Source organism: Magnolia sinica, chromosome 12, assembly GCF_029962835.1.
Source record: "Magnolia sinica isolate HGM2019 chromosome 12, MsV1, whole genome shotgun sequence".
In the NCBI taxonomy this organism is placed as follows: Eukaryota; Viridiplantae; Streptophyta; class Magnoliopsida; order Magnoliales; family Magnoliaceae; genus Magnolia; species Magnolia sinica.
Window position 1 is genome coordinate 7,270,255 of NC_080584.1, and position 23,822 is coordinate 7,294,076.

A 23,822-nucleotide genomic window follows, 5' to 3' on the forward strand; every position below is an offset into this window, starting at 1 on the left:
TCTATATGGAATGGCATACCTGATTCAGTGGATAAGGATAAATTTCATCTAACTTTAATCTCAGGGTGTGAAAAATCTATTGGACGGGTAGATTTGGCTAGCACATGATTATTTTAGGAGTTATCTGCTGAGTGGACACCAGCTTGTTGTCCAACCAGTTGGATGTGATCATTTCTCATGGATATTCTATGGAAAATTCTTGGATTTTGTCAGATACCCAACATCCGAAAACAGAGATTTTTTTATAAAAAATTAAAAAAAATTAATCCTGATATCTTCTGATATATGTAGGATATGAAGCTTCTTATCCTACGCACCCTGGTGGGCCCCACACGTTTGAGATCAACGGTTCACAAGGCTTCTATATGCAGCTCTGCACTGCAGTGGGAAAGTGGTGTCTCCTTGGTTCAGGGTGCTTCCAGAGGAATTGGCCTTGAATTTGTAAGCAATCTCTTGAATATAATTTCGATTAAATTCTATCATGTTTGGATATCTTTGTTTGTTTGTTTTTTTGTTTGTTTTTTTATTAGTTTGATTTGATTATGGATTTTGGAATTCTAAGAATTGGGTTTGTTTGATTTGAATTGGGTTTGTTTCCTTTGATTTTGGATTTTGGAATTTTAAGAATTGGGTTTGTTTGATTGATTGGGTCTTTTGGAATTGTAAGAATTGGGTTTTTTTTATTGTGGATTTTGGAATTGTGAGAATTGGGTTTGCTTGATTTGATTGTGGATTTTGGAATTCTAAGAATTGGGTTTGTTTGTTTGTTTTTACTGGATTTGGGATTAATTATTTATTGAATTTTGAGGAAATGTATAATGTTCGATTGAACAATTTCCTCAGCCCAATGAATTATCGCACCTGCGGTCGGCATTTGGTTGATATGTTCCGTTCATATGGTGGGACGCTTCATGGATGGGAGGTAGTCCAAGCATCTCCACCATCAGATGATCCTAACCATATAATAAATTCCCCATCGAATGTGGACGTGTGCAGGATGGTTGGGATTATCTGATAGGGGTATCCAATGATGGGGTCCACTGTAACCCAGCTTAGGTTAACGGAAGCCAGGACACACCTCTCCCATTGTCTTCATCAAACAGAAAACACCATTTTTAAATCAAACACCATATTATAAGTCTTAAAATTCATGGATTATGCCATCCAATAACATTGGTAGGATTCTTGACACATCAGGCTCTTAAAAGTTAGAATTTGGAATGCCTACTAGATTCCCACGAACCGTCATATATATGTGTGGCCCAAATTCCAGGTGCTGCCCATGCACATTGAAGTCGTGCTCTTATTTCCTATAGAAATTTACAAAATCTCATATTCTGCTCAGGAAGAACCCATACATGTGGGACCAACCTCCTTGCGATCCAAACATGGATTTAAGTAGCGGTTTCAGAGTGCAACTCGATTGGGGACCAAAACGGTATGACTCGCCCCAACTCAGTCTGACTCGGTCCCGTATCATTGTGGTCACTTGTTTCATTTCGGACTGAAACCGATATAACTCGGACAATACAGAGTCGTATGGGATGATTTTGCAAACCATGGATCCAAACCATTTATCAGGTGAACAAATCATGGCTAGGTATCACCCCATGCTAGGATAAAAATCTGTAGTAGCTGTCCTAATTGAAATTAATAATTGTAATAACCCTTATGAATTATCCCAATTCCAATTCAATACTACAATGTATCCTTTGCAAGATCAAAAATACTTGCTGACTTGCCTTCAGGCCAACATAAGAGACCTTGTAAAGATGGTTTTAAATAGTAGTTTCGCAATGTGTGTTGCCTGTAGAGTGAAACCCGTGGGACTTACCCAGCTTGTTGTGTTTCGGTCCATTTTCGGTCTGGTGGCTCGATTCATTCCCTACCAAAGCTATGATGATTCAGCCAAGTCGATTTAGTTTTGGATGATATTTGGGACAAATTATTTTATTTTATTATTAAATTTTTTTTTTGGGGGGTGGTTGTTGAACTGGCACAGGGAGGGATGTGATGAGGTTGACCACCGTCTTCCTCAGGGGATAACTACTCTGAATCCACGGATCACTCTAGACTCCTCGCAGAGCTTTCTCGAATCCATGAGGGATAAAAGCATAAATAATTCCTAATAAATTCGAAATAACTTGATTGATAATTAAAAATGAAATTACAACTATTTAAATAAGGAACTCAAACCTAGGACAGAGTTTTAGACTTGAACTCCAACTCAAAAACCCTAAAAAACATTACTTACTATAAATAGTAAACTTACTATTTCTAGACAACCTCTATTCCTACTAGACTTCATGGTTTTCAGCTAAAAATAGTAAGTGTCCAATTTGGCCCAGCCACATTATTCTCCTAACTTTTCTAAGCCCTTTTCATGTTGGGCACGACTTCTACAACTCAACTCCAACTGAAACTTACTATTTATAGTAAAAACGAAAATAAATGGGACTTTTGACCGTCGTTCTGATGGAATCTTGCAAATCTGGTGTAGCAGGGTTGGTTGGCTTAAGTAGGTTCTCCTAGCCCAAAATCATATATAATGTTTTGAAAAACTCATCCTGGTTTGCAAGATACGACTAATTTAAGGTTCTGACGGTCCGGATCATTTCCACCTCCGATCAGGCCTTCTCTGGTCCATCTTTGCCATGAAAGTGCCTGCGACCCTCTCTACATCATGAACCCTTTTTTTGGTTTGATTTGGATCTTCGAGGCTGTTTTGTTTATACTTTTCCAAAACAAAAAGAAATCCCTCCTTGTTTTTGTCAGATCCAGTTGTTCTCTTCAATTGATTGTATGGTATTTCAAAACACACAACACCTAAAAGCTTCTCTCCTCTTCCATATTGAAAGAGAAAAAAAATGGATTTTGATGTTTATTTTTATTTTTATTTTTGTTAATGGCCTAAGAATTGAAAAAGAAAAAAGAAAAAGAAAAGCCATGAATCGCTTGCAACATAGTGCTTAAAAATGCCGGATAAGTAGTCCAGCTACTTTGTTCTCTACAAACCAAGTGTTTGGTAACACAAAGCAATTACTAACAGTTTTATCGCATTTGTTTGAGGTAAATGGTAGTATATGTTTTCAAGCATTCATTTCAAAGGAATTTTAGCACAACTCAAACTCTTGATGGGTATGTCTTAAATTCACCCGTTATATACTTACAAAACCTACGTGCTGCTTTTTATAGGCTCGGCAACTGCTAGAGAGGAATGAGAAAGAACATGTTATTGCTACTTGTCGGAATCCTGATGGAGCAACAGGCCTTCTTGAGTTGAAAAGGAGGTTCATGGAACGCCTGTACTTACTACCATTGGATGTGACAAACGAAAGCACTATAGAGGTGCACTTCATTTTGAGAATCATTTTGATTTCATATCATTGCGGACAATAACATGCAAGTTAGAAGAAAAATAAATTCAAATTGTATTTTACCATAATGGTTATGGTCATTGTAAATATTCTTACGTCCATTCTTGTATTCACAGTCAAAAGAACCATCACTAGCATGAACATCCTCTCTTGCATTTCGCACTAAGTTTTCTAGAACCTGAAGATCTAAGCCATCTACTGCTCTTGCATAAGACATCATGCATCCTAGGCAATGATTGAAAATCAGTTTTTGTGCATAGCTCTACAACTCAATGGTTCGACTCAAAACTCAGATGAGTTATCTCGACTTGGAAAGATTTCAAGCCGAGTCTTTAAGAAGTTCAGTTCTTCCAACAACTCAGCCTTCACTCGGGAAGACTTGTCAAGTTAACTCAAAAATTCAGTTTACTCAACTCGACCAGTGGAGATTTGGCTGAGTCACTCACCATATGAAAGGATTTTTTTTTTTGTAATTTAAATTTATTTATTTATTTATTTATTAATAATAATAATAATAAGCCCTACAATGGGGAACACGAATGACGCAGGGATGAACGTGATGAGGTCGATCACCTTCTTCCTCAAGGATAACTACTCCGAATCCACGGAGCTTCTCTGGACTCCTCACAGAGACTTCTCGAATCCACGAGGAAAGAAAGCAAGAAAATATAAATAAATTCTAATAAATTGGAAAATTGATTAATGAATCAAATAAACGAGTTCACAACCCTTTAAATAGGGATACCAAGCAATAAGAGAGAAATCAGAAGCAAACTATAACTAAAACTCCTAGAAATTCATAACTTACTATAAATAGTAAATTTTCCTTTTATAGTAAATTTCCTATGTGACTTAACCACGTTATTCTCCTAATTATTCTAAACACTTTTCATGTTGGACACAACTCCTAAAGCCCAACGGATGAAGAGTTATAATCAATCTAAAACTTACTATTTATAGTAGAAACGGAATTAAATATGGAATTCGACTGTCGATATGATGGAATTTTGCAAATACTGCGTGTGGGCAACCCGGCTTGCGCCGAGTTGTTTGGCTAAAGTAGCTCGTCCTACCTCAAAATCATATATTTTACGCCTGATAACTCATTCTAGATTGTGAGATACGCCCGATCTAAGGTCCGATGGTCCGGATCACTTCTGTCGTCGACCGGGCCTTTTCTGATCCATCTTGGCCATGAAACTGTCCACGACCCGGTCTACATCAACGAACCCATGACATATGTTAGTCACATATCTGCTCTCTACCAGAAAGATAAGTATGGCTTTTGTTTCTCTCCTCCGCAAAGAAGAAGAAGACTTGTTTCTTATTTCAAAATTTTAATACTTATATCATATGCAATTATTTTAAATGTTCTTTACAATTCTTAGACGTTCTAATTTATATTTATTAACTATCAAGTCGAATTGGGCTGACTCGGCCCAAATGAATATTGAGCCATGTTTTTGGGTTTTTAAACTATATTTTGGTGTACCCTATCAGTCACCACTGAAACTGGGTTGTATCACTGCACATCGGGCTGATACCGGCTGATACAGTCATATCATCTATGGACAAAACCGGTATGTATCGGGAAATACATACTGGTTTTTGACAGTGCTTTAAACCTTGCTCTTAGTTTCCATTCATCTGATTATGCCATAAAGAACAGGACCTGCTTCCATGTAGTCCTAGACTTAAGGTTGTGTTTGGATGCACTGTTGAATCAAATTGCAATAATTAGTTTGATTAACTGGAAATGACCAAATTGGAATTACCTTCCTAGGATTCATATTGAGGCTCCAAATCGCAACTGCGTTACTTTCGTGTCTCACTTGAGAGAATGTAACTACTACATGAGGATTACCTCCTCATTACAACAAGTAATGGATATAATTCTGAAACTAGTAATTGCAATTCAATTCAATGGTAGCTCATGCCTTAGCCTATGGATGCAATGCTTCTGCTGCTCGGGCTGCATTCACATGACCTTATATTACAAATGGATCACATTGTATCTACATCTCTTTACTGAAATATTCACTTTGATACTTGCTATGGTAACTAAGAGTGTGTTTGGATGTACCCCAAATCATTTGGAAGACATTTTGGCCGGACTGGGTTGTGCACTCGGGATGTTGTGGGTAACCAGATCCACATTTTTGTGGGATATGGGTGTTATGCTTTTCCACCCAAAATCAATATCCATTACAGTGATGTCCTTCCTGAAATTTATGGATATTAATTTGGGAAGAAAAGCATCTGGTCCACTCGCTTTTCTATGGACACCCAAATACACCCTGATGCAATCAAGTGTGGTTGTTTTCTGCACTTCATAGATTTTCTTTCCTGAATGTTTTTATATGTTGAAGCCTTGGGTGTTTGATGGTATGTACTTATCAGCGATTGGAGATTATATAATAGCAGTGGCGGAACTGTAATATGGCAGATCCATGCCTCTAGTGCACATGACAGGGTAACCTATCATTTCACCGACTGTCCACCTTGTTGGCCGTATCAACACAGATCAGATGATCATAGCCATCTGATCAGTGGAATTCGAAGAAACAGTAGGAAATAAAGTCATTAACAGTCAAACATTTCACTACCGGAAAGTGAAGTATGGTGGATAGATTGAATTGTCTCATAGATGTGAATTTTGAAGCATAAGCCATCCATGATAGAACCCACGAGATGGACAGCCCTGGTTTATAGATCACCCTGCCACACATACTATGGGGAGATGGCTCTACCATGTTCTGATTCTTTCAGCTATACCATATGATCTCCCATCAGTGACTTAGTTCTTTAGGTATGTGTTTGAGTCGAATATATAATTTCATTTGCTACATCTTTTTGCAGGCATCAGCGAACTCTATACGAGAAAGATATGGGCGTTTAAACCTTCTGATTAATGCATCCGGAGTTCTTTCAATACCTGATGTATTACAACCAGGTTTGTCCCCTTGTAGAATATTTAACGTTGTGGTTGGTTTCTTGAAGGAGGAATGCCCATATCTCACCATGGTTTGTAAATTGGTTTCATCATGGACCAAATCGGTCACCACTAATATGAGGCTGCATTGCCCTTTATGGGGCTGTCTTGGTCCGATACGGGCCAATATAGCTGTATCGTTTGTAGGTGATATTGGTATGTATCGGGCAATACATGCCAGTTTCAGATGATACATCAAACCATGTATCTCGCACAAACTACATGGGGGTGGAGTGCGGAGAAAAGGAGAAGTGTTTTGGCGCCTCTTTTTACTTGGGGGTTTGTGGTTGATTTGGGTCTAATGCAATGATAGATGCTTTTGCAATGTCATCCAAATGAGGTTTTCAAGAAGGCCAAATTCAGTGTGATTGCATGGGCAATCATCTGTTAAGCAATCTTTGGGGAAGCCGGATCCTCTACAAAGGTTTCCACGTGTACAAATCGACATGTGGGGCCTAGTGTGCTGTTTTAAATGACATCCAATCCATCTATCATTTGTGCCTCCTATTTTCTTCTTGGAGCCTAAAGATCCAAAACTCAAGTGGACCACAGCATAGGGAATAGCCGGGATGGGGATGCCCGCCATTAAAAACCTTCCAAATTGTATGTGGGGCCCACTGTGTTTTGTATATTCCATGTAATCCATTCAATGGATGCATTCGACTAGAATGGATGGACGCAAAAAAATCAGGCTATTACAAAACTCAAGTGGGCCACAAAATGTGGTTTTAGAGGTTACGCATGATTTTACATGGTGTGGCCTGCCCGAGCCAGGTATTCCATAACGGTAATGGTGGTCATAACAGCCACCACCATTACGTTTAAGATACAGGTCGTAACTGTAAACAGGGAGGAGCTGAAAGATTTTCTGTATTTGAGACAACCCAAAGGGGTTGAATATATAGAGATTACAGTCATCTATACAAGAAAAATAATAAAATCAGAATCCTCTACCTATGGAAACGAACTATACAAGGTATACTAGCTATACAAGGTATACAAGGCATGTGAGCAATCCTCTACCTATGGAAACGAACTATACAAGGTATACTAGCTATATAAGGTATACAAGGTATACAAGGCATGTGAGCAATCCTCTACCTATGGAAATGAACTATACAAGGTATACTAGCTATACAAGGCATGCGAGCCTGTCTAACATCCCCCCTCAAACTAATGCTGGTCATCGGCAAGTAATAGTTTGCCAACTAGAAATGAGTGACGTGCAGAAGTGAGGGACTTGGTGAGAATGTCGGCAATCTGATCATGAGATGCAACATGTGGAAGAGAAATGAGCCCAGACTGAAATTTCTCGCGGATAAAGTGATAGTCAACTTCAATATGCTTCGTCCGTTCATGAAAAACCGGGTTAAAGGCAATATGAATGGTACTTAGATTTTTGACATGGAGTGGAGTAGGATTCTGCAGAGGAGTGCCCAAGTCAGAAAGAAGTCCACGTAACCAGACAAGCTCACTACATGCAGCGGACATCGCCCGATACTCGGCTTTTGTGCTCGATTTGAAACCAGTGGCTTGCTTCTTACACTTCCAAGAGATGAGAGAGGTGCCAAGAAAAATACAGTAGCCAGTGGTAGATCTTTGTGTGAGAGCGCAACCGGCCTAATCAGTATCCGAATAAGCACGAAGGTCCAGAGTCGCCGTGGAGGAGAAGAAAAGTGATCGATCTAGAGTTCCACGTAGGTACTGTAGGATGCGCAACACCACAGTCAGATAAAGAGTTCGAGGAGCAGAAACAAACTGACTGACAACTTGGACAACGTAGGCAGTATCAGGGCGAGTCATAGTTAAGTAAACCATACTCCCAACCAAACGGCGGTATAAGTCGGTCTGTGCAAGGAGATCACCATTGTCACGACCATATTAAACTTCAAGTTCTAAGGGGGTCTGAACTGTCTTCTGATCCGTCAATGATGCCAAAGCGAGAAGATCCTTGGTATGTTTACGCTAGCTGATCAGGATCCCACGTTTAGAACATGAAATTTCAAGCCCAAGAAAGTATGTTAGATGGCCGAGGTCTTTCATCTTGAAGGATGATTGCAGAACTTCCTTTAAAGCCGAGATGCTAGTAGCATCGCTACCAGTCAAAAGTTGGTCATCAACATATACGAGAACAATGAAAATTCTGCGAGCAGTGGTGCGCAAAAATAAGGATGGGTTATGACTACTTTGAGTAAAGCTAGCACCTGTAGCAACTTCATGAAAGCGTTGGAACTATGCCCGAGGTGCCTGTTTGAGGCCATACAGGGCTTTCTTTAGGCGACATACCTTATTGTCAGGGATTAAAGAGCTAGGAGGAGGTTTCAAATATACTGTTTCTTGGAAGTCTTTATGAAGAAAAGCATTTTTCATATCCATCTAAGCAAGTTGTCAAGAGCGAACGGAAGATGTTGCTAGAAGAGTACAAACAGTTTTCATCTTGGCCATGAGAGCGAATGTCTCATCATAATCAATTCCATATTCCTGTTTGTATCCCTGAGTGACAAGCCGAGCCTTGTATCGATCTAATGATTCATCAAACTTGAGTTTGACAGAATAAATCCATTTACTACCAATTAGTTGTTGGTCAGTGGATCGAGTGACAATGTCCCACGTATGATTATCATCCAATGCCGCGAGTTCTTCTGCCATAGCCTTCTTCCAACAATCATAAGTGGCTGCCTGAGTGTATGAAGTAGGAATAGAGACAGTATCCAGAGTAGCATTCATGGCAGACATAGAGCATATCAAGCGATCAGGCTCTCGATGTACACGAGCGGAATGACGTATCGAGGTAGGTTCAGGATCTGCAACAGGTACAGTAGGTTCGGGTTGAGTAATAAGTGGTGGATCTGTACGTGGTTGATGCGAGTAAACCTGTAACGGACGAGGGATAGTGCTCGAGGCAAAAGGAATATCAGGAAAAGTAGTTAGACCAGGAGATTTGGCGGCGTGTGAAGGAGGAAGAGATGAATGAAAGGGAATATGTTCAAGAAAAATAACATGTCGTGAAACCCGAACACGAGAAGAAATCGGATCATAACATCGAAAACCCTTTTGAGTTTCTCCAAATCCCAAGTACATACCTTTGATCGATTTTGGAGATAGTTTGTTACGCTCACGTGAAGTAAGGTGAACATAACAAACACAACCAAAAACACGAAATGTGGAATATGTAGGAGGTAAGTCTGTGAGAACAAAGTATGGAGATTGACTGTTCAGAACGTTGGTTGGCATCCGGTTAATCAAGTAGACTGAATGTAACATTGCTTCTGCCCAGAAAGAACGAGGAATACTCATAGATATCATCAGGGTGTTGGCAGTTTCAACAATATGACGATTTTTTCGTTCAGCCACCCCGTTCTGTTGTAGAGTATCAAAACAGGTGGTCTGATGAATAATCCCATGACCCTGAAAAAATGTATGAAAATCTGTTAAGAGATATTCCCCCCCCGAGTCAGAGCGAAGAGTTTGAACTGGAACCCGAAATTGAGTCTCCACCATAGAGTGAAATATCTTGAATTTTTCAAAAACCTGTGACTTCGAGTGCAGAAAGTAAATCCAGGTGTAACGTGTGAAATCATCAATGAATATAACATAGTATCGTAACCCAAAGAGAGACAATTGGTGAAGGACCCCAAACATCCGTATGCACTAGTTCAAACATAGAAGATGATTTTGTAGTACTTAGAGGAAAATGAATACACTTACTTTTTGAAAGACAACAAGATGAACAAGAATAATTCAAATATTTTTTATTAAGAGAAACATTCCATAACATGCCAGAAGAAAATAACTGAATTAACTGATCGGAATGTGGATGACCCAGGCAAAAGTGCCACAGTTTCCACAATTTATTTGCCGAACAAATATCTGATGAAAATGGAGAAAAGAAGCAACGAGTCGGAGTGACAGATGGATCAAAGTCCAGCACGTACAAACGATCATGCCGCCTACCCATCCCAAGTACCTTTCTTGTTGTCAGATCCTGTACAAAACAACAGTTGGGAAGAAATATGACTAAACAGTTATTGGATATGAGTTGACCAACTGAAATTAAATTGGAGGAGAGGTTGGGGACATGAAACACATCTCGAAGGGTGAATTGGCGATGGGCAGAAGGAGAGAAAGTCAATGATCCAACGGACTAAATGGGTGGTCTAGTGTCATTCGCAGTAGAAATAACCTGATTTCCGGTGTAGGGACGAATGTCACGAAGATATGATACAGTACCAGTCATATGATTGGAAGCACCCGAATCGAAGAACCATGTAGAAGATGGGGATATACCTGACATACCGGCCGCAGAAAGGGCCTGAACGATTTGCCGGAGTATCACAGGAGTCAAAGGTGATGAAAGACCTTCAACAGAAATAGTAAATGCAGTATCACTAACAGATGGCTCGAAAGAAATAGTGGTAGCAGTAGCAGAAAGAGCACGACCACGGCTACGGCTGAAAGAAGATGCATAGGCACATGTACGGCAATCCTGAATACCATGACCAGTCCGTTGACAATAAGCGCACCATTCTTTGCATTGAGCGACGACATGACCCACCTTGTTGCAACCGCGACAAGTCAAAGGAGTAGAACCACGGGTTGGTATAGTGGTGGACACAGCAAACACCATATCAGATGATCTTGGAGTTGAGGAAGGAAGAGAGAGAACTTTCAGTCGTTGTTCCTCAGCCAATAAATCATTAATAACCGAATTCAATGAAGGAGTAGGGCTACGGTTTAAGAGAGCAGTCCGACAATGCTCAAATTCCAGACACAGCTTCATAAGAAATTGTCGAACTTGCGCACTCTCGCGCATAGTTTGGAATATCTTAAAGTCATGAGGAAACGTTGGATCCATCATAGCCATCTCTGTCCAAATTGTGACAATTTTGGAGTAAAATGATTGAATACTGTCGTCACCCTGAGTAAGGTTAACGAGATCCTGTTCCAGGCGGTATAACCGGGCCGCATTACTCTGTTGATAAATTGTCTGGAGATGCTCCAACATTGCCTTAGCAGTGCGATGAGGTGTGAGGCCAACAGTAATGGACCGATCGACCGAATCGAGAATCTAGGTAATAATCTGTCCATTGTTCATTTCCCAATCAGCTAATTTGTCGGCATTTGTGGAAGTGGGGATAGTAACAGATCCATCAATTAGTCCCCACAAACCACTACCCTTGAGGAAGTTCTGAAAATGGATGACCCATAGAGAATAGTTAGTACTATTAAAACTACAATGTGGGGCCTCTGTATGTGATGAGTCCTTGTCCATTGATCTGAAGTAATGTAAAGTACGCAAAGAGTTGCAGCAGAAGAAGGTTTTAGATGTACCTTGCAACAGGAGATACCCAAGGGATTGCAGTTTCAGGATCTGGCGTAATAGTAATAGCAACAGGGGCGCTGGATCTGGAAAATCTAGATCTGGAACAGCAACAGGGGTTGCTGGATCTGGAACGAAGTTTGGCAAAAACAACAGATCGGAGAGCAGAGGGCCGTGCAATAGGGATGGTCAGACGAGCAGGGGCGACGCTATAGGGGTGGTCGGACGAGCAGGTGCGATTGGACGATGCTGTAGAGGTGGCCGGACGACGCAGGGATGGTGGATGGACGCAGCAGGGATGGGGGCCGGACGTAGCAGAGATGGTGACCGGACGCAGGGATGGTCGAATCTGACAGGTGGTGCCAGTTTTGGATCAATGAAGCTCTGATACCATGTAAACAGAGAGGAGCTGAAAGATTTTCTGTATTTGAGACAACCCAAAGGGGTTGAATATATAGAGATTACCGTCATTTATACAAGGAAAATAATAAAATCAGAATCCTCTACCTATGGAAACGAACTATACAAGGTATACAAGGCATGTGAGCAATCCTCTACCTATGGAAACGAACTATATAAGGTATACAAGGCATGTGAGCCTGTCTAACAGTAACGGCTGTTATGGCCCCCGTGACGGCCATTACGGTCTCTTTTATCATTAAAAGAAAAAATCCAAAAAACTTGTATTTGCCCAATAACATTGAAAAATAAATAAATTGAAAAACGTATGTCCCATAATAGACCATTATGGGGCTATTGCAACCTTTACAAGGGGCGTAATGGGACGTTAATGGCGGTTATAGGTTATTTTTTTGCATAACGGTTGTTACGGCTGTTACGACCCCGTAATGTGTAATAGTTGTCACCATTACCTTTATGTTTATGACACACCATGCACCTGAGTTTTGGATCGACATGAGTGTTGGGAGCCATGGAGAATGGTAGGGGATGCACATGTTGTTTCAGTGCACAAAAATTTTCAGAAATAACGACATTTGTCTAATTAGATATTAATTCTGTAACATTAACAATGAATAATCAAGCAGAGGTTAAATTAGAATGTGTGCACTTGGATCCGAGAAGAGAAAAAAAGATAATAGAAATGGAATAATTAGGGGAGGCGCGTAACCAGGTCGCTTTCCCGAAGATGATTCATGCCTATTTCTTGAACCAGATGAATGGCCCAGATGCGTTGCTGCAATCGCCCTTGTGATACAACCACTGACCGACAACAATGGCCGACTTCAACACCATAATGGTTGATGCTCAATAACAATAATATTATAATTAGAAAACAAAAAATGATGGTAATAGAAGATCGATAAGACTTTGAGAGAGAGAGAGAGAGAGAGAGAGAGAGAGAGAGAGAGAGAGAGACTATGGTACCGCGATTAGGAGCGAGAGTGGCAATCCTAGGGAAAACTTCCTGCAGCGGTCATCCGCACACTAAATATCTACCCAGAATCAGATTTGACTACCATTCCCAATGGCAAAGGCAATGTTTCTGTGAACCAGACACTATAGCTTTCCACATACTAGATGCACGATAAAGGGATGATCTTTTAACACACCAACCACCTTTGTGGGTGCCATACTTACTGGCTATTATCTCCCTCCACAGTTGGCCTTCTTCGGTTCCGAACTTCCATATTCATTTCCCCAAAAGAGCTAGGTTCATTAGGCACAAATTTTTTATGCCAACCCCTCAAATATTGGCTTACAAACCTCTCCCCAATGTAGAAGGTGGATTTTCCTTTCGTATGCACCAAGCTAGGACACTTGAATAAAGATATGAAATATAAAGGCATGTTAAAAAAAGCCGCTTTGATTAAAGTAAGCCTTCGGCCCCTGCATTAATCACCCCCGAGTCTCGAGCACGAGACCTCTTGCTCTAATACCAATTTGATGAGGGACAATTAACCACTTGCTCTAAAAGCTCAAACTAATAAAGCATGGTGAATTAATCCATTTATCTCATAGCCCAGGCCCTACATCCATAGGTTAGATCCTCAGCCGAACCCTCCTCGTGGGCCCCAAATTACATGGGTTCCGCCTCACACGAGACACCCACCTCACACGGGCCGCACACCTCAAGTGTGCCCCCGCATCCCACAGGCCACCCCACTCAAGCCCATCGTGAAAATGCCCCTGCATTAGCTTCTCTCTATGTCTAGAATCAATGCATTCATGAGCGATAAGCACAATATCAAGAATGTGTCTCTCCATCACAAATGCCCCTAGATTGTATGCAATAACCTTGGACCACACACCTCTGAAACGCAATGTCAAGAACTTAGCTAGAATCTTGTATGGGCTGCCTATTAAGCCGATAGGCTGAAAATCTTTGAGCTGCTCCGCTCTTTCAACTTGGGTAGAAGCGCAATAAAAGAAGCTTAACCTAGAAACGTATGTATTGGATCCGGCTCATTTGTGTTCTTTTGTCTCTTTTGATTCTTGTTGGTTTTCTTCTTTATAAGCCTAAGCTGCGGAATTCTCATTTTTGCCTTGTTTGTCTTTTAATAAAATTTTGTTACCTTTCAAAAAAAAGAAGAAGAAGATTTTATTATTTATTTATTACCTTTTATTATTATTATCATTATTGTGTATGGCCCATCCATAGTAGGGGTGGTAATTTAATGAGATAGGGAGCTTGATAACCTAGATATCAACAAAATAAATCAGTATTGGTAGTGGTGCCAATTGTCGTGCCCGAGCACGGTCATTTGCCTGCCCGAGTAGTTAGTCTGCTTGTAGTTTTAATTGTAGGTTAGGCTTCTTTTGGTTTATTAATATGAAATCAGAGGGCCAGTTTACTACAAGGCCTTGTATTGTAAGCTTATCCTACAAGTTCTGCATGTGGGCTCCAACGTCTCCATCAGGGTTGACCCACCATGAAAGTCGGATGCCCCAAAATTCAGGTCGATCCAACTATCATGTTGGCCACCACATGAATTTCGAGGTTTTTGGATGTTTGTCCATTGTATTATGTGGTGGGGTGTACCATGTGGTGTATATGCCATCCAAGTAGTGCATTACACAGGGCCCGCTGTGATTATGAGATGCATATAATCATTAGGTGGGCTATGCATGGAAATCAGTGGATGACCATTAAAAAAAACCTCCAAATTAATGTGGCTCACATGATGGTTGGATCGGCATAATTTTGGGGCTTCCCTACTTCCATGGTAGGGTGACCCTGCTGGACAGGTTGGATACCGTACACAGGACTTGTGGGCCCCATGTGCAGCCCTTGTAGAATATGCTTATTTTACAAGGACTTGTAGAGGAACCAGCCTCTTGTAGGTTAGGCCAGCTTCGGTTTCTTAGTACAGAAACTAATTATCTTGGCTCTCCAGTGCAGAAACGACTTTGACTAAAGTACAAAAGTCATCTTTGATGTTTGCATATGAAGTTAATGCAGTGGGCCCCATTTTAGTGATCAAGGTATAAATTCTTTGTTTATTTGCATGTATTTATTCTTCTAAGGGCGTGTTTGGTTGCCACCTAAAATGAGTTCATCTTATTTTTGTCAACATCATTTACTTACTAGAGTCCAACCGGTTAGACCATCCACCGAGCAAATAACTTCCAACCTATTATATGTGTGCGAGATCCAACCCTTCCAAAAGGTTGTTCCCCCTATGAGGATCCCCTTGTGCTACATCAGCCCCTTCCACTCATCAGGTGGGCTACACCATAGAAAACAATTTCTAGCCATCGATAAGTAAAAAGGTATAAGCATGGTCCTCTCGATGAGTACGTGTGGCTATTTTTGGTTGATGTGATCCTCATGATGGGGACAACCTATTGGACGGGTTAGATGCCACGGGAACGTTAAAGCTTGAAAGTTATCTGCTAATTGGATGGTAACTTAAGGTCCAACCGGTTAGACTTGAGAACTTCTTTAATATAAATGGTTGGTTATATTTTTAATCGATGCGGGAAAAAAAGAAGAAGATATCTAATGCATAATTGCAATTAAATAAAATGAGATGAACCTATAGCACCCAAAACAGGCCCCAAGTATATGATGCTCCATTGAAATAAAAGGAGTTGATTGTTTGTTTGACCCAGAAATTTAATAGTTGGGTCTCACATTTCAGTGATCCAGAACCATTCACCTAGTGGGCCACCAACATAATGGATGCCTGTGCCATTAAACATCTCATCCATTGGATGATCTTAACTAGCGGGCCACTGGCCTGCAAATGTGGTTTTGGTGTGTGAGATTTTCTATAGGAATGGCTTTTGTGGGAAGTACGACCTGAATCATAGAAATGTGGGAGCATTGTACATCTCCTATTTTTTTTATTTTTTTTTTAATGATTCATTTCATATAATTTTCCATTTTCTTCTCGACATGTCTATCCTGATTTTGTACAAATATCTTTTTACACAAAACATGAGGACTGTCAATTAGATGGACTGGCCCACCTTGCTTCCATGCCATTAGACAAGATCCAAGCCTGTATTTCAAGTCTGATTTTTGGGTCAAATTACGAAATGTACCAAACATGGTGCGGCCCAGACCTAGCCATTGCCGCCCTAAAAAAAACGCTATGTGCTTGGAACTTATGTGCCCAAAAGCTTTTCAATTCTCTCACAGATGAGTCCACTTCATGAATTTGGTTAGCAGCACATGTGGCCACTTCTAAAGGCTGGAGGAGGCTCTGGGACAGAAAGGGACGTTGCGATCGTAGCGAATTTAAGTGCTAGGGTGGGCTCCATCGGAGACAACCGCTTCGGGGGATGGCATTCATATCGGTCATCAAAGTCAGCACTCAATCAATGTATGTCCTTCTTCACGTATGCCTATTTATACTTACGGGGAGTTACTTGATACTCTGGCAGAGTACATCACTTGATATGCAGGAAGTATTTTTACATGTGGCAGATAATGACTCAAATTAAACCAAATTATGGAACCCACTCTCTAATTCTCAGTCCCAAAACCGTATTGGTTGAACAATACTAACCTCCAACTCATGGACACTTTTGTGGTGAAATACGACCATTGGATACTTTGAACAATACTTTGATTTTTTTGGTTCATGGATACATCTAAATTGGGATCTATAATTTGGACATTTTAATTTTAATTACTTTTATGCCACATGCAATTTCTAAGTACCTGCGCATCATCCATCACACACTTCTAGAGTATCTATTTTTTTTAGTTTTTGTATTCATTTGATTTACACCAAAATCTCAATGATGAAATACCATAAAATAAAATTTAGAAGAGAGAGAGAGAGAGAGAGAGAGAGAGAGAGAGAGGTTTGCTGCAATTCGACCAACGCATTGTTATATGACACTTGGGACTATAAACATCGGATATGGGGTTATGCCTCGATGATCCAAACCATTGAGCTGAGGAGATATGCAGCTGATGGTGGTGTAATGCAGGGGCATTTTCACGACAGGCTTGAGGGATGCAGGGGCACACTTGGGGTGGGTGGCCCGTGGAACCCATGGATTTGGGGAGCTCAAACTGATAAAGTATGGTGAATTAATCCCTCCTCGTGGGTCCCAAATCCATGGGTTCCGTGGGTCGCCCACCCCGAGTGTGCCCCTGCATCCCACAGGCCACTCCACTTGAGCCTGGTGTGAAAATGCCTCCGCATTAATCACCCTCGGTGAGGAGTCTCGAACACGAGACCTCCTGCCCTGATACCAATTTGATGTAGGACAATTCGAGCTTTTAGAGCAAGTGGTTAATTGTCTTGCATCATGGTGGCCGCTAGGAAAATCTTCATGATTCCAAAATCCTAAACATGGCCCAAGAAAAAGCAATTAAGTAGATGGTCCATATTCAAAGTAAAATAGTAAATGATCAAAGGGGTCGAAATGTTTCAATCGAAGAGCCTTTTTCTGTTTCCATCCACTGTGAGGGATGTCATATAAATGGTGGGGCCCGAGCACCAGTCAGCCAACCATTGGGTCTTTGGCCCTTGGATGGCTTATGCTAGTTTGGTCTCCAACGGAGTAGATCACACGCACTTGTGCCCCTTTGGCACATGCATGGTGTGTAGATGGTCTCTCTTACATTCAACCCAACCTGATTTTAACCTTTCAACCTAAACTTGACCTGATTTTTAGTTGGGTGCGAAATGGTGGACCTGAACCTGACCCAATTTCTAAACAGGTCCAAGAAAATTAGACACAGACCCATAAAAATTGGGTCGGGTCCATAGGTACCCACAGGTCCAGGTGCCCATTGACATGGAAATACTGCAGCAGATGAGTGCGGTACATCCAAGCCATACATCAGTTGGGTCTGAACAAATTGTTAACTATCTGCACTCAATTTGCATGTGTTGCCTTCTTGATGAGTGGACCAGCTTCATTTTCAGGCTAGCTCATCTGCTGCAGAATTTCCATGTTGGCAAATGTGGACTTAGTTCATTGAATATGACTTCTCCTTATAATGTGTGCAGTGACGAAGACTATATCGGTGGAATTCGCACGAAAGGACCCAATCGCTTGCATCTTATTGCATCCGGGGACAGTGGATACAGACCTCTCAAAGCCATTTCAAAGAAACGTTCCAGATGGTAAGCTATTTACAAAAGAATTTTCAGTGCAAAAGCTCTTAGGCATCATCGACAATGTGAAAATCAGGGACAACGGGAAGTTCTTTGCTTGGGACGGTCAAGAAATTCCTTGGTAGATAGTCATTTTTGAATTATCCTTGATCATCACAAACCCATAAAAACTTAAATTAAAAAAAAAAAAAAAAAAAAAACAAAAGAACATGTAACGGATTTATCCAAGTTGGTTCATTCCATATCTCTACATACATGGCAAATGCACAAGATCTGGACCTTTCATCTGGTGGGTTCTATTGTGGCCTTGTTTGGGAAAGGCGGAAATCGTGGAAAAGAATACAAATTCTACAATTTCCTCTCTTTGAGAAACCAAAATGAGGGGAAAATCCATTTCTTTGTCCTAGCTTTTCCTCGAAAAAACAAGTAAAACTATTTTCCAGAAATGCTATTGACCTTAGATTTCTAAGGTCTTGAGGGAGACATGTCTCATTGTTTTACCATTGACCTTTTAACATTTCTGTGAAAAATAGTACCATAATCAAATAGCTAAAGTATTGTTGGATTCTGCAGCTTGTCATTTCCTGCAGATTTGATACAGTTTTTCCATGTCCATATTTTGGATTCTCTCTATCCGAACATGCAAAAACTCAGGTGATCTTGGCGGGCCTTTTGAGGATTAAAAATGGACTATTAGTAAAAGATCCAATCAACAGGTGGTGTTCAATGTGGCAATAGTTCTCCAACCAATGGCTAGGATCATCTGGCTGTTCTGCTTTCTAACATATGGCCCATCCACTGTATGATACAATAGGTGAACGGTCTGGATCTCATTTGTGTGTGTCCCATGTACAGATAGTGAGTACTCAACTGACTTAGATATCAGCGGTTTGTTATTCTTTCCTATAACTCTGTCAATCATGATTTTTTGTTCATAAGCTTTGCGGATGTGTATAGTATTTTCAGGTCCTTAGTTTGTAGGAGCGTGTCTCCAGGTTCAATGATCCGGAACATTGTTCTCATTGGGGCTGTCGTTGATGGACTATGGTGGATGAAGATCCTAAAGGGGGCGATCTTATCCATTCAATCAGTGGCCTGATCACCAACGGTTAAGAAAGAAATCTAGAATTCTTTTTAACATACAAATCTGAACTGTCCACATTTTACTTTAAAAGGGGGCGATCTTATCCATTCAATCGGTGGTCTGATCACCTCTGCTTTGGGGCCCATCAGATCGCTGGTCAGGATAAGTAAACCACGGGCCCCACTTTTAGAGGCGAGGATAGAAGGTATATCCATGTGTTGATCATATGACTAGCTCATGTTCCGCTCTAGTTTTAAATATTCTCAGTTGTAGAGGCAGGCTCACCTGCGCACCTTTGCACACGTGTCATGGGCCTAAAATCCGAACGGTCCATGTGATGCAGCGCCCCATGAAACCTCCAGGGACCAATTTTCACTCTGATCCAAGACTCTTGTGGGCCATCGAAAAGAGATGCAAATCAAGGGAGGAAACTATTTTCTTTTCCCATGGCCCACTAAAGTTTTGGATCAGAGTAAATTTTGGGCCGTAGGGGTTTTGATGGGGTGCTGCATCATGTGGACCGTTCAGATTTTGGGATCACATCACGTGTGATGAGTTCTCAAAAAGCTCTCACGATAACTCGTGAGAACTGATGCGCAGCTGATCATTGGGCCTCAGTTGCATACTCAGGCTTTCTCAGTTTTGACACCTGGAGCCCATGGTTCAATAATCCAGGCCATTGGTCTGTTGGGTCCAACCGTGGGTGGACCATGCCCCCAAAATTTTCATCAACAGGACAACCTTAACCATTCAATATGTGCCGACACGGATTCGATTAAAAATCCCCAAGATTATGCACTAGGATTTCCAATATTGGTACTGTGGTCCACCCACAGTAAACCAATGGTCTGGATTATAGAGATACAGGCCCAAGCCCATTCTACGATAGATAATAACGGGCCTAGATTTGGGCTCATCTGGGTCTTGAATATAAATGTAGTTAAATTCAAGGGTGGAGAGCCTTTTTTGGGCCAAAAATTGGGCCCAAGCAATCCAATGGCTCTAAAAGTTCTAGCCAAGCGGGCCCTGTCTTGGCTTGATGGGAGCCTGAATATGTCACTTTGTACGGAACTTCTATTTGGGCTACTCAGACGGGCTTCAAGGCCCACCCTCATGGAGATTCTTTGGGTCTATAGCTGGGCATGAGTTAGGGCTGACCCGACTCAATCCGGTTTTGAAATAGACCTGACCCGAATTCAACCCAACTCGGTACCAAGTCCAGCATGCATGTCCCGATCCGAGTCTAGGTCTAGCCTGGACTAATCCGAACCGAGTCCGATCTGGTCACAATTACCGAGTCAGGTCGAGTTGGCACCGAGTTGGATCGGGTGCAACGGGTATCCACTGGCTGAAATTTCAACTCAAAACCTAGGTGAACCTGCCATAATTGTAGCCTCTCCATCAGCTACACGGCATCTCAGTTTTTTTTAATATATATGTACGAGTTTCCAGTCAAGTCAAGTTATTGGGTGACCCAAACTCGACTCGGTTTGAGTTCGGATTGGACAAAGTCTACTCAGTTCGGATCGACTTACCCACTTGGTTCGAATTGAGTCGGGTCTGAGCGAGTTGGACAAGTCAAGTTTGCCGCGTTGGGTCGTCCCGTCCTCACCTCTATTTGGGTCTATGTTAAATCCATGGCTAGATCTTTATCTATTTTGAGGCCCACAAAATAATCCTTATCCAATCCCACTTTTTGGCGATCATGGTCAAGATCTTAATTCCATGGCCAGTAAACAAATCAGCATTCGAGCCTGATTTAATGGCTGATAAATGGGCCATGCTTGTGCTCAGGTTGAAGGCCAAGACCTGGCCCATCACTTCTAAGGTGGGCCCCACCATTCACCTTCTAATGTCCATGAAATTTTGTATATAAGGAAGAATTTAGATGGAAAATTCAAACTCATACTCATCCATTAAAAGCCACTAAAGATTACATCACTAAAACAAAAAGTAGGATCGGATCCAATCTCAGCCCTTGAACAAGGGTCCCTAATCCATTTATTCTACTCCACTATACGTCCTACATGCCTTCAATTCCATACTTCAATTGATCCTGCAAAATAAATAAATAAAAGTGTTGTTAAAATAATTTAATTTTTTTAATAATAAAAAAACTCAAATTTTTTTTTTTTAAAAATCTGGACTACCCAAGTTTGTTGGGTGATCCAAACTGTTCACATTCTGAGAAACCCAAAATACTCCTCCAACCAATGATCTTAACCATCCAATTTAGGCCCATCTTTAGATATGGACCACTGGTTGTAAGTATCCATTTCCTTAGGCTGGGTAGGATAATCTAATAGGGGAGATAAAATGAAATGGGCTTGGGCCCAGAGGAAAATTGATAATCAAGCCCATTTATCGACTAGAGCGGGCCACTTTCTATCGATATGGACAATCATGCAAGCATTGATGCAATCCTGACCGTCGATCACTTACGAGTTGCAGTTAGTGTTCAATGACACTGGGAACCCAACTTTGATGTTGCAGGCCCCAGGGACCTTGCCCAAGAACTGATCCTTCGCCCCAGGGAACTTCTTTATCCCATCCTTCAGGCAGCTGCAGATAGCCCGACGGTCGGTGACCGTCACCGCCTTCTTGACCAGTGCCTGCAACCCACCGCAGCATGCCGCCGGCACCGCTGTGACCTTGCCGGTGACGAAATTTACGCACGATGCAGCCTTCACGTCGACTTCGCCGCATGTGATTGCTGCATGGGCCACATGGGCCATGATGAAGAGGATCAGGAAGAGAGAGGCCGTGAGATTCTTCATTGTGTGGTTGGGATTTGATGGGAGAAGATCTTCTCCAACTTCTCTTTGCTGGGGAAGGTTTTTGAGTGTTGTTGGGCTGATGGTGTTTTGGGTGCGTTTGGATGGGCTTATATAGTGATATTTTCGCCTTGGATTTTGGGATGTTTGTGTTTTCCAATGCAAAGCTGTTAAAGACGTTGGCAGGGCTATCTACTGGGAGTCTGGGCAGGTTTTTTCATTGGGAATGGTAAATTTGAATGTATGCATGCATATCTGTACACGTGGCATTTAAGTAGCTCAATCCACTGTTCCAAATGGTGGGCCCCTCTTTAGATGGGGATATCCCAATGGTTACACGGAAGGAGTGATCTTAAACGGTCAATTGGTGAGCATATCATGGACGGTGGAAATGAAAACATAAAAAATCCAATGGTCTGGATTCATGAAGCGATTGTCCATTAATCAGAGGTTAGGATCGTTCAATCAATCAAAATTTCTCATCCACTCCGTCCCTCTGTTTTTACAGCTCATTTTAGTATGTAAGTCTAAAATTGAAGCATATCCAAAGATCAAGTGGACCACACCGACTGCTTGCCTCCAAGTGCAGAGGTTCATAAGTAATATCCTGTGAATACAGGGTCGATCCCACAGGGAGATGAATTGCGAGAAGGAAAAAATCAAATGCAAAACAAACTAAGTAATAAAAACTAAACTGATGATTTGATTTTTGGATTTTTGAATGGATGTAATTCAATTGAATAAAAAAAACACCCAAGCTTCAAAGTTCCACACATAGATTAATGTTCCAAAATCATGATGACTTGGATAACACAACTAGGATCTGAGCACTATGGTCAGCCTAATCGGAAAATAAAACACTTTAAATATTTTAATAAATGATATAAAAGATTAGAAAATAATAGATTTGCACCATTGACATATATTCTCAAGCGTCAGTGATTTTAAGTATTCAATATCTATAGGATAATGAATATCAAAGAAATATAACAGGTTGAGAACATCTCCTATCTAGGAAATCTGATTAATCTAGGGTAAGCCTATCCATCAATGTAAATCTCATATGATGGAAACATATGGATCTTACAAGAGGATAAAAACAAAACCTAAATAATAGATAATATGCATACACCATTATTCTCATCATTAAAACAATCAATCATCATAATTTAAAGAAATATTAAACCCATGTGCTTCCCTTCTAGCTTGGGCTAGAGGGAACTTAGAAAAACATAATTAAATTGCAGAAATAAAAAGCAACAAGAAAGAAAGAAGAAAAATTGCAAATAAAAAAGATCTAAAAGGAAAGAAACAACTTATAAAGCTTTAATAAAAAAAAAAACTCTTTAAAAAAACCCTAAATATTGCTCTTGAATGCTTCTAATGATGCTTTAGAATGCCCTAGGAGGCCCTATTTATAAGTAGGGAACTCCAAACTTCGTACAAAGTTGAAAACCCTAGAAAACGCCTCAAATATACGTATTTTTTCAAAATAGACTTCTCGCTGCATAGTTCGTTTAAAACAGACTTCCTGCTGCGCAGTTTTCCAAAATAAACTTCACAGCTTTAAAATACACTTTTTTAGGACGATTTCAGGATTCTTCACTTCAAATCTTCGATTCTCTTCATTCCTCGCTTGGTTTTCTTGGATCTTTGGCATGTGAATTCTTCAATCTTGATCTCCTAAGATCCATCCATTGCCTTGGTGAATTTGAGCATCAAATTCTTAC

At 40.9% G+C, this 23,822-nt stretch overlaps 2 protein-coding genes across 3 annotated transcripts; one reads left to right on the top strand and one right to left on the bottom strand.

Moving 5' to 3' along the window:
• The first annotated feature begins 200 nt into the window (after positions 1–200).
• LOC131220857 (uncharacterized) lies at positions 201–18,442 on the top strand. Of its 2 annotated transcripts, XM_058215707.1 has the most exons (6): positions 206–441; positions 3,196–3,348; positions 6,237–6,330; positions 15,051–15,133; positions 16,326–16,479; positions 18,127–18,442. In XM_058215707.1, exons 1-6 carry the CDS (start codon positions 295–297, stop codon positions 18,357–18,359), a joined length of 864 nt encoding a protein of 287 aa, XP_058071690.1. In that variant the 5' UTR covers positions 206–294; the 3' UTR covers positions 18,360–18,442. The 2 variants fall into 2 exon arrangements, with proteins under 2 accessions (XP_058071691.1, XP_058071690.1); XM_058215708.1 differs by lacking the exon at positions 3,196–3,348 and having other exon boundaries at positions 201–441.
• Positions 18,443–21,209: 2,767 nt separating this feature from the next.
• Positions 21,210–22,155, bottom strand: LOC131220858 (non-specific lipid-transfer protein C, cotyledon-specific isoform-like). The gene is made up of 2 exons (XM_058215709.1): positions 21,761–22,155; positions 21,210–21,374 (listed from the first exon to the last, which is right to left on the bottom strand). Exons 1-2 carry the CDS (start codon positions 22,093–22,095, stop codon positions 21,365–21,367), a joined length of 345 nt encoding a protein of 114 aa, XP_058071692.1. The 5' UTR covers positions 22,096–22,155; the 3' UTR covers positions 21,210–21,364.
• Between the last annotated feature and the right edge of the window lie 1,667 nt (positions 22,156–23,822).

Coding starts and splice junctions, on each gene's coding strand:
- LOC131220858 (XM_058215709.1), bottom strand. CDS start 22,095: ATGAAGAATCTCACGGCCTCTCTCTTCCTGATCCTCTTCATCATGGCC.
- LOC131220857 (XM_058215707.1), top strand. CDS start 295: ATGAAGCTTCTTATCCTACGCACCCTGGTGGGCCCCACACGTTTGAGA. Junction 442..3,195: donor GAGGAATTGGCCTTGAATTT/GTAAGCAATCTC, acceptor TGCTTTTTATAG/GCTCGGCAACTGCTAGAGAG. Junction 3,349..6,236: donor CAAACGAAAGCACTATAGAG/GTGCACTTCATT, acceptor ATCTTTTTGCAG/GCATCAGCGAACTCTATACG.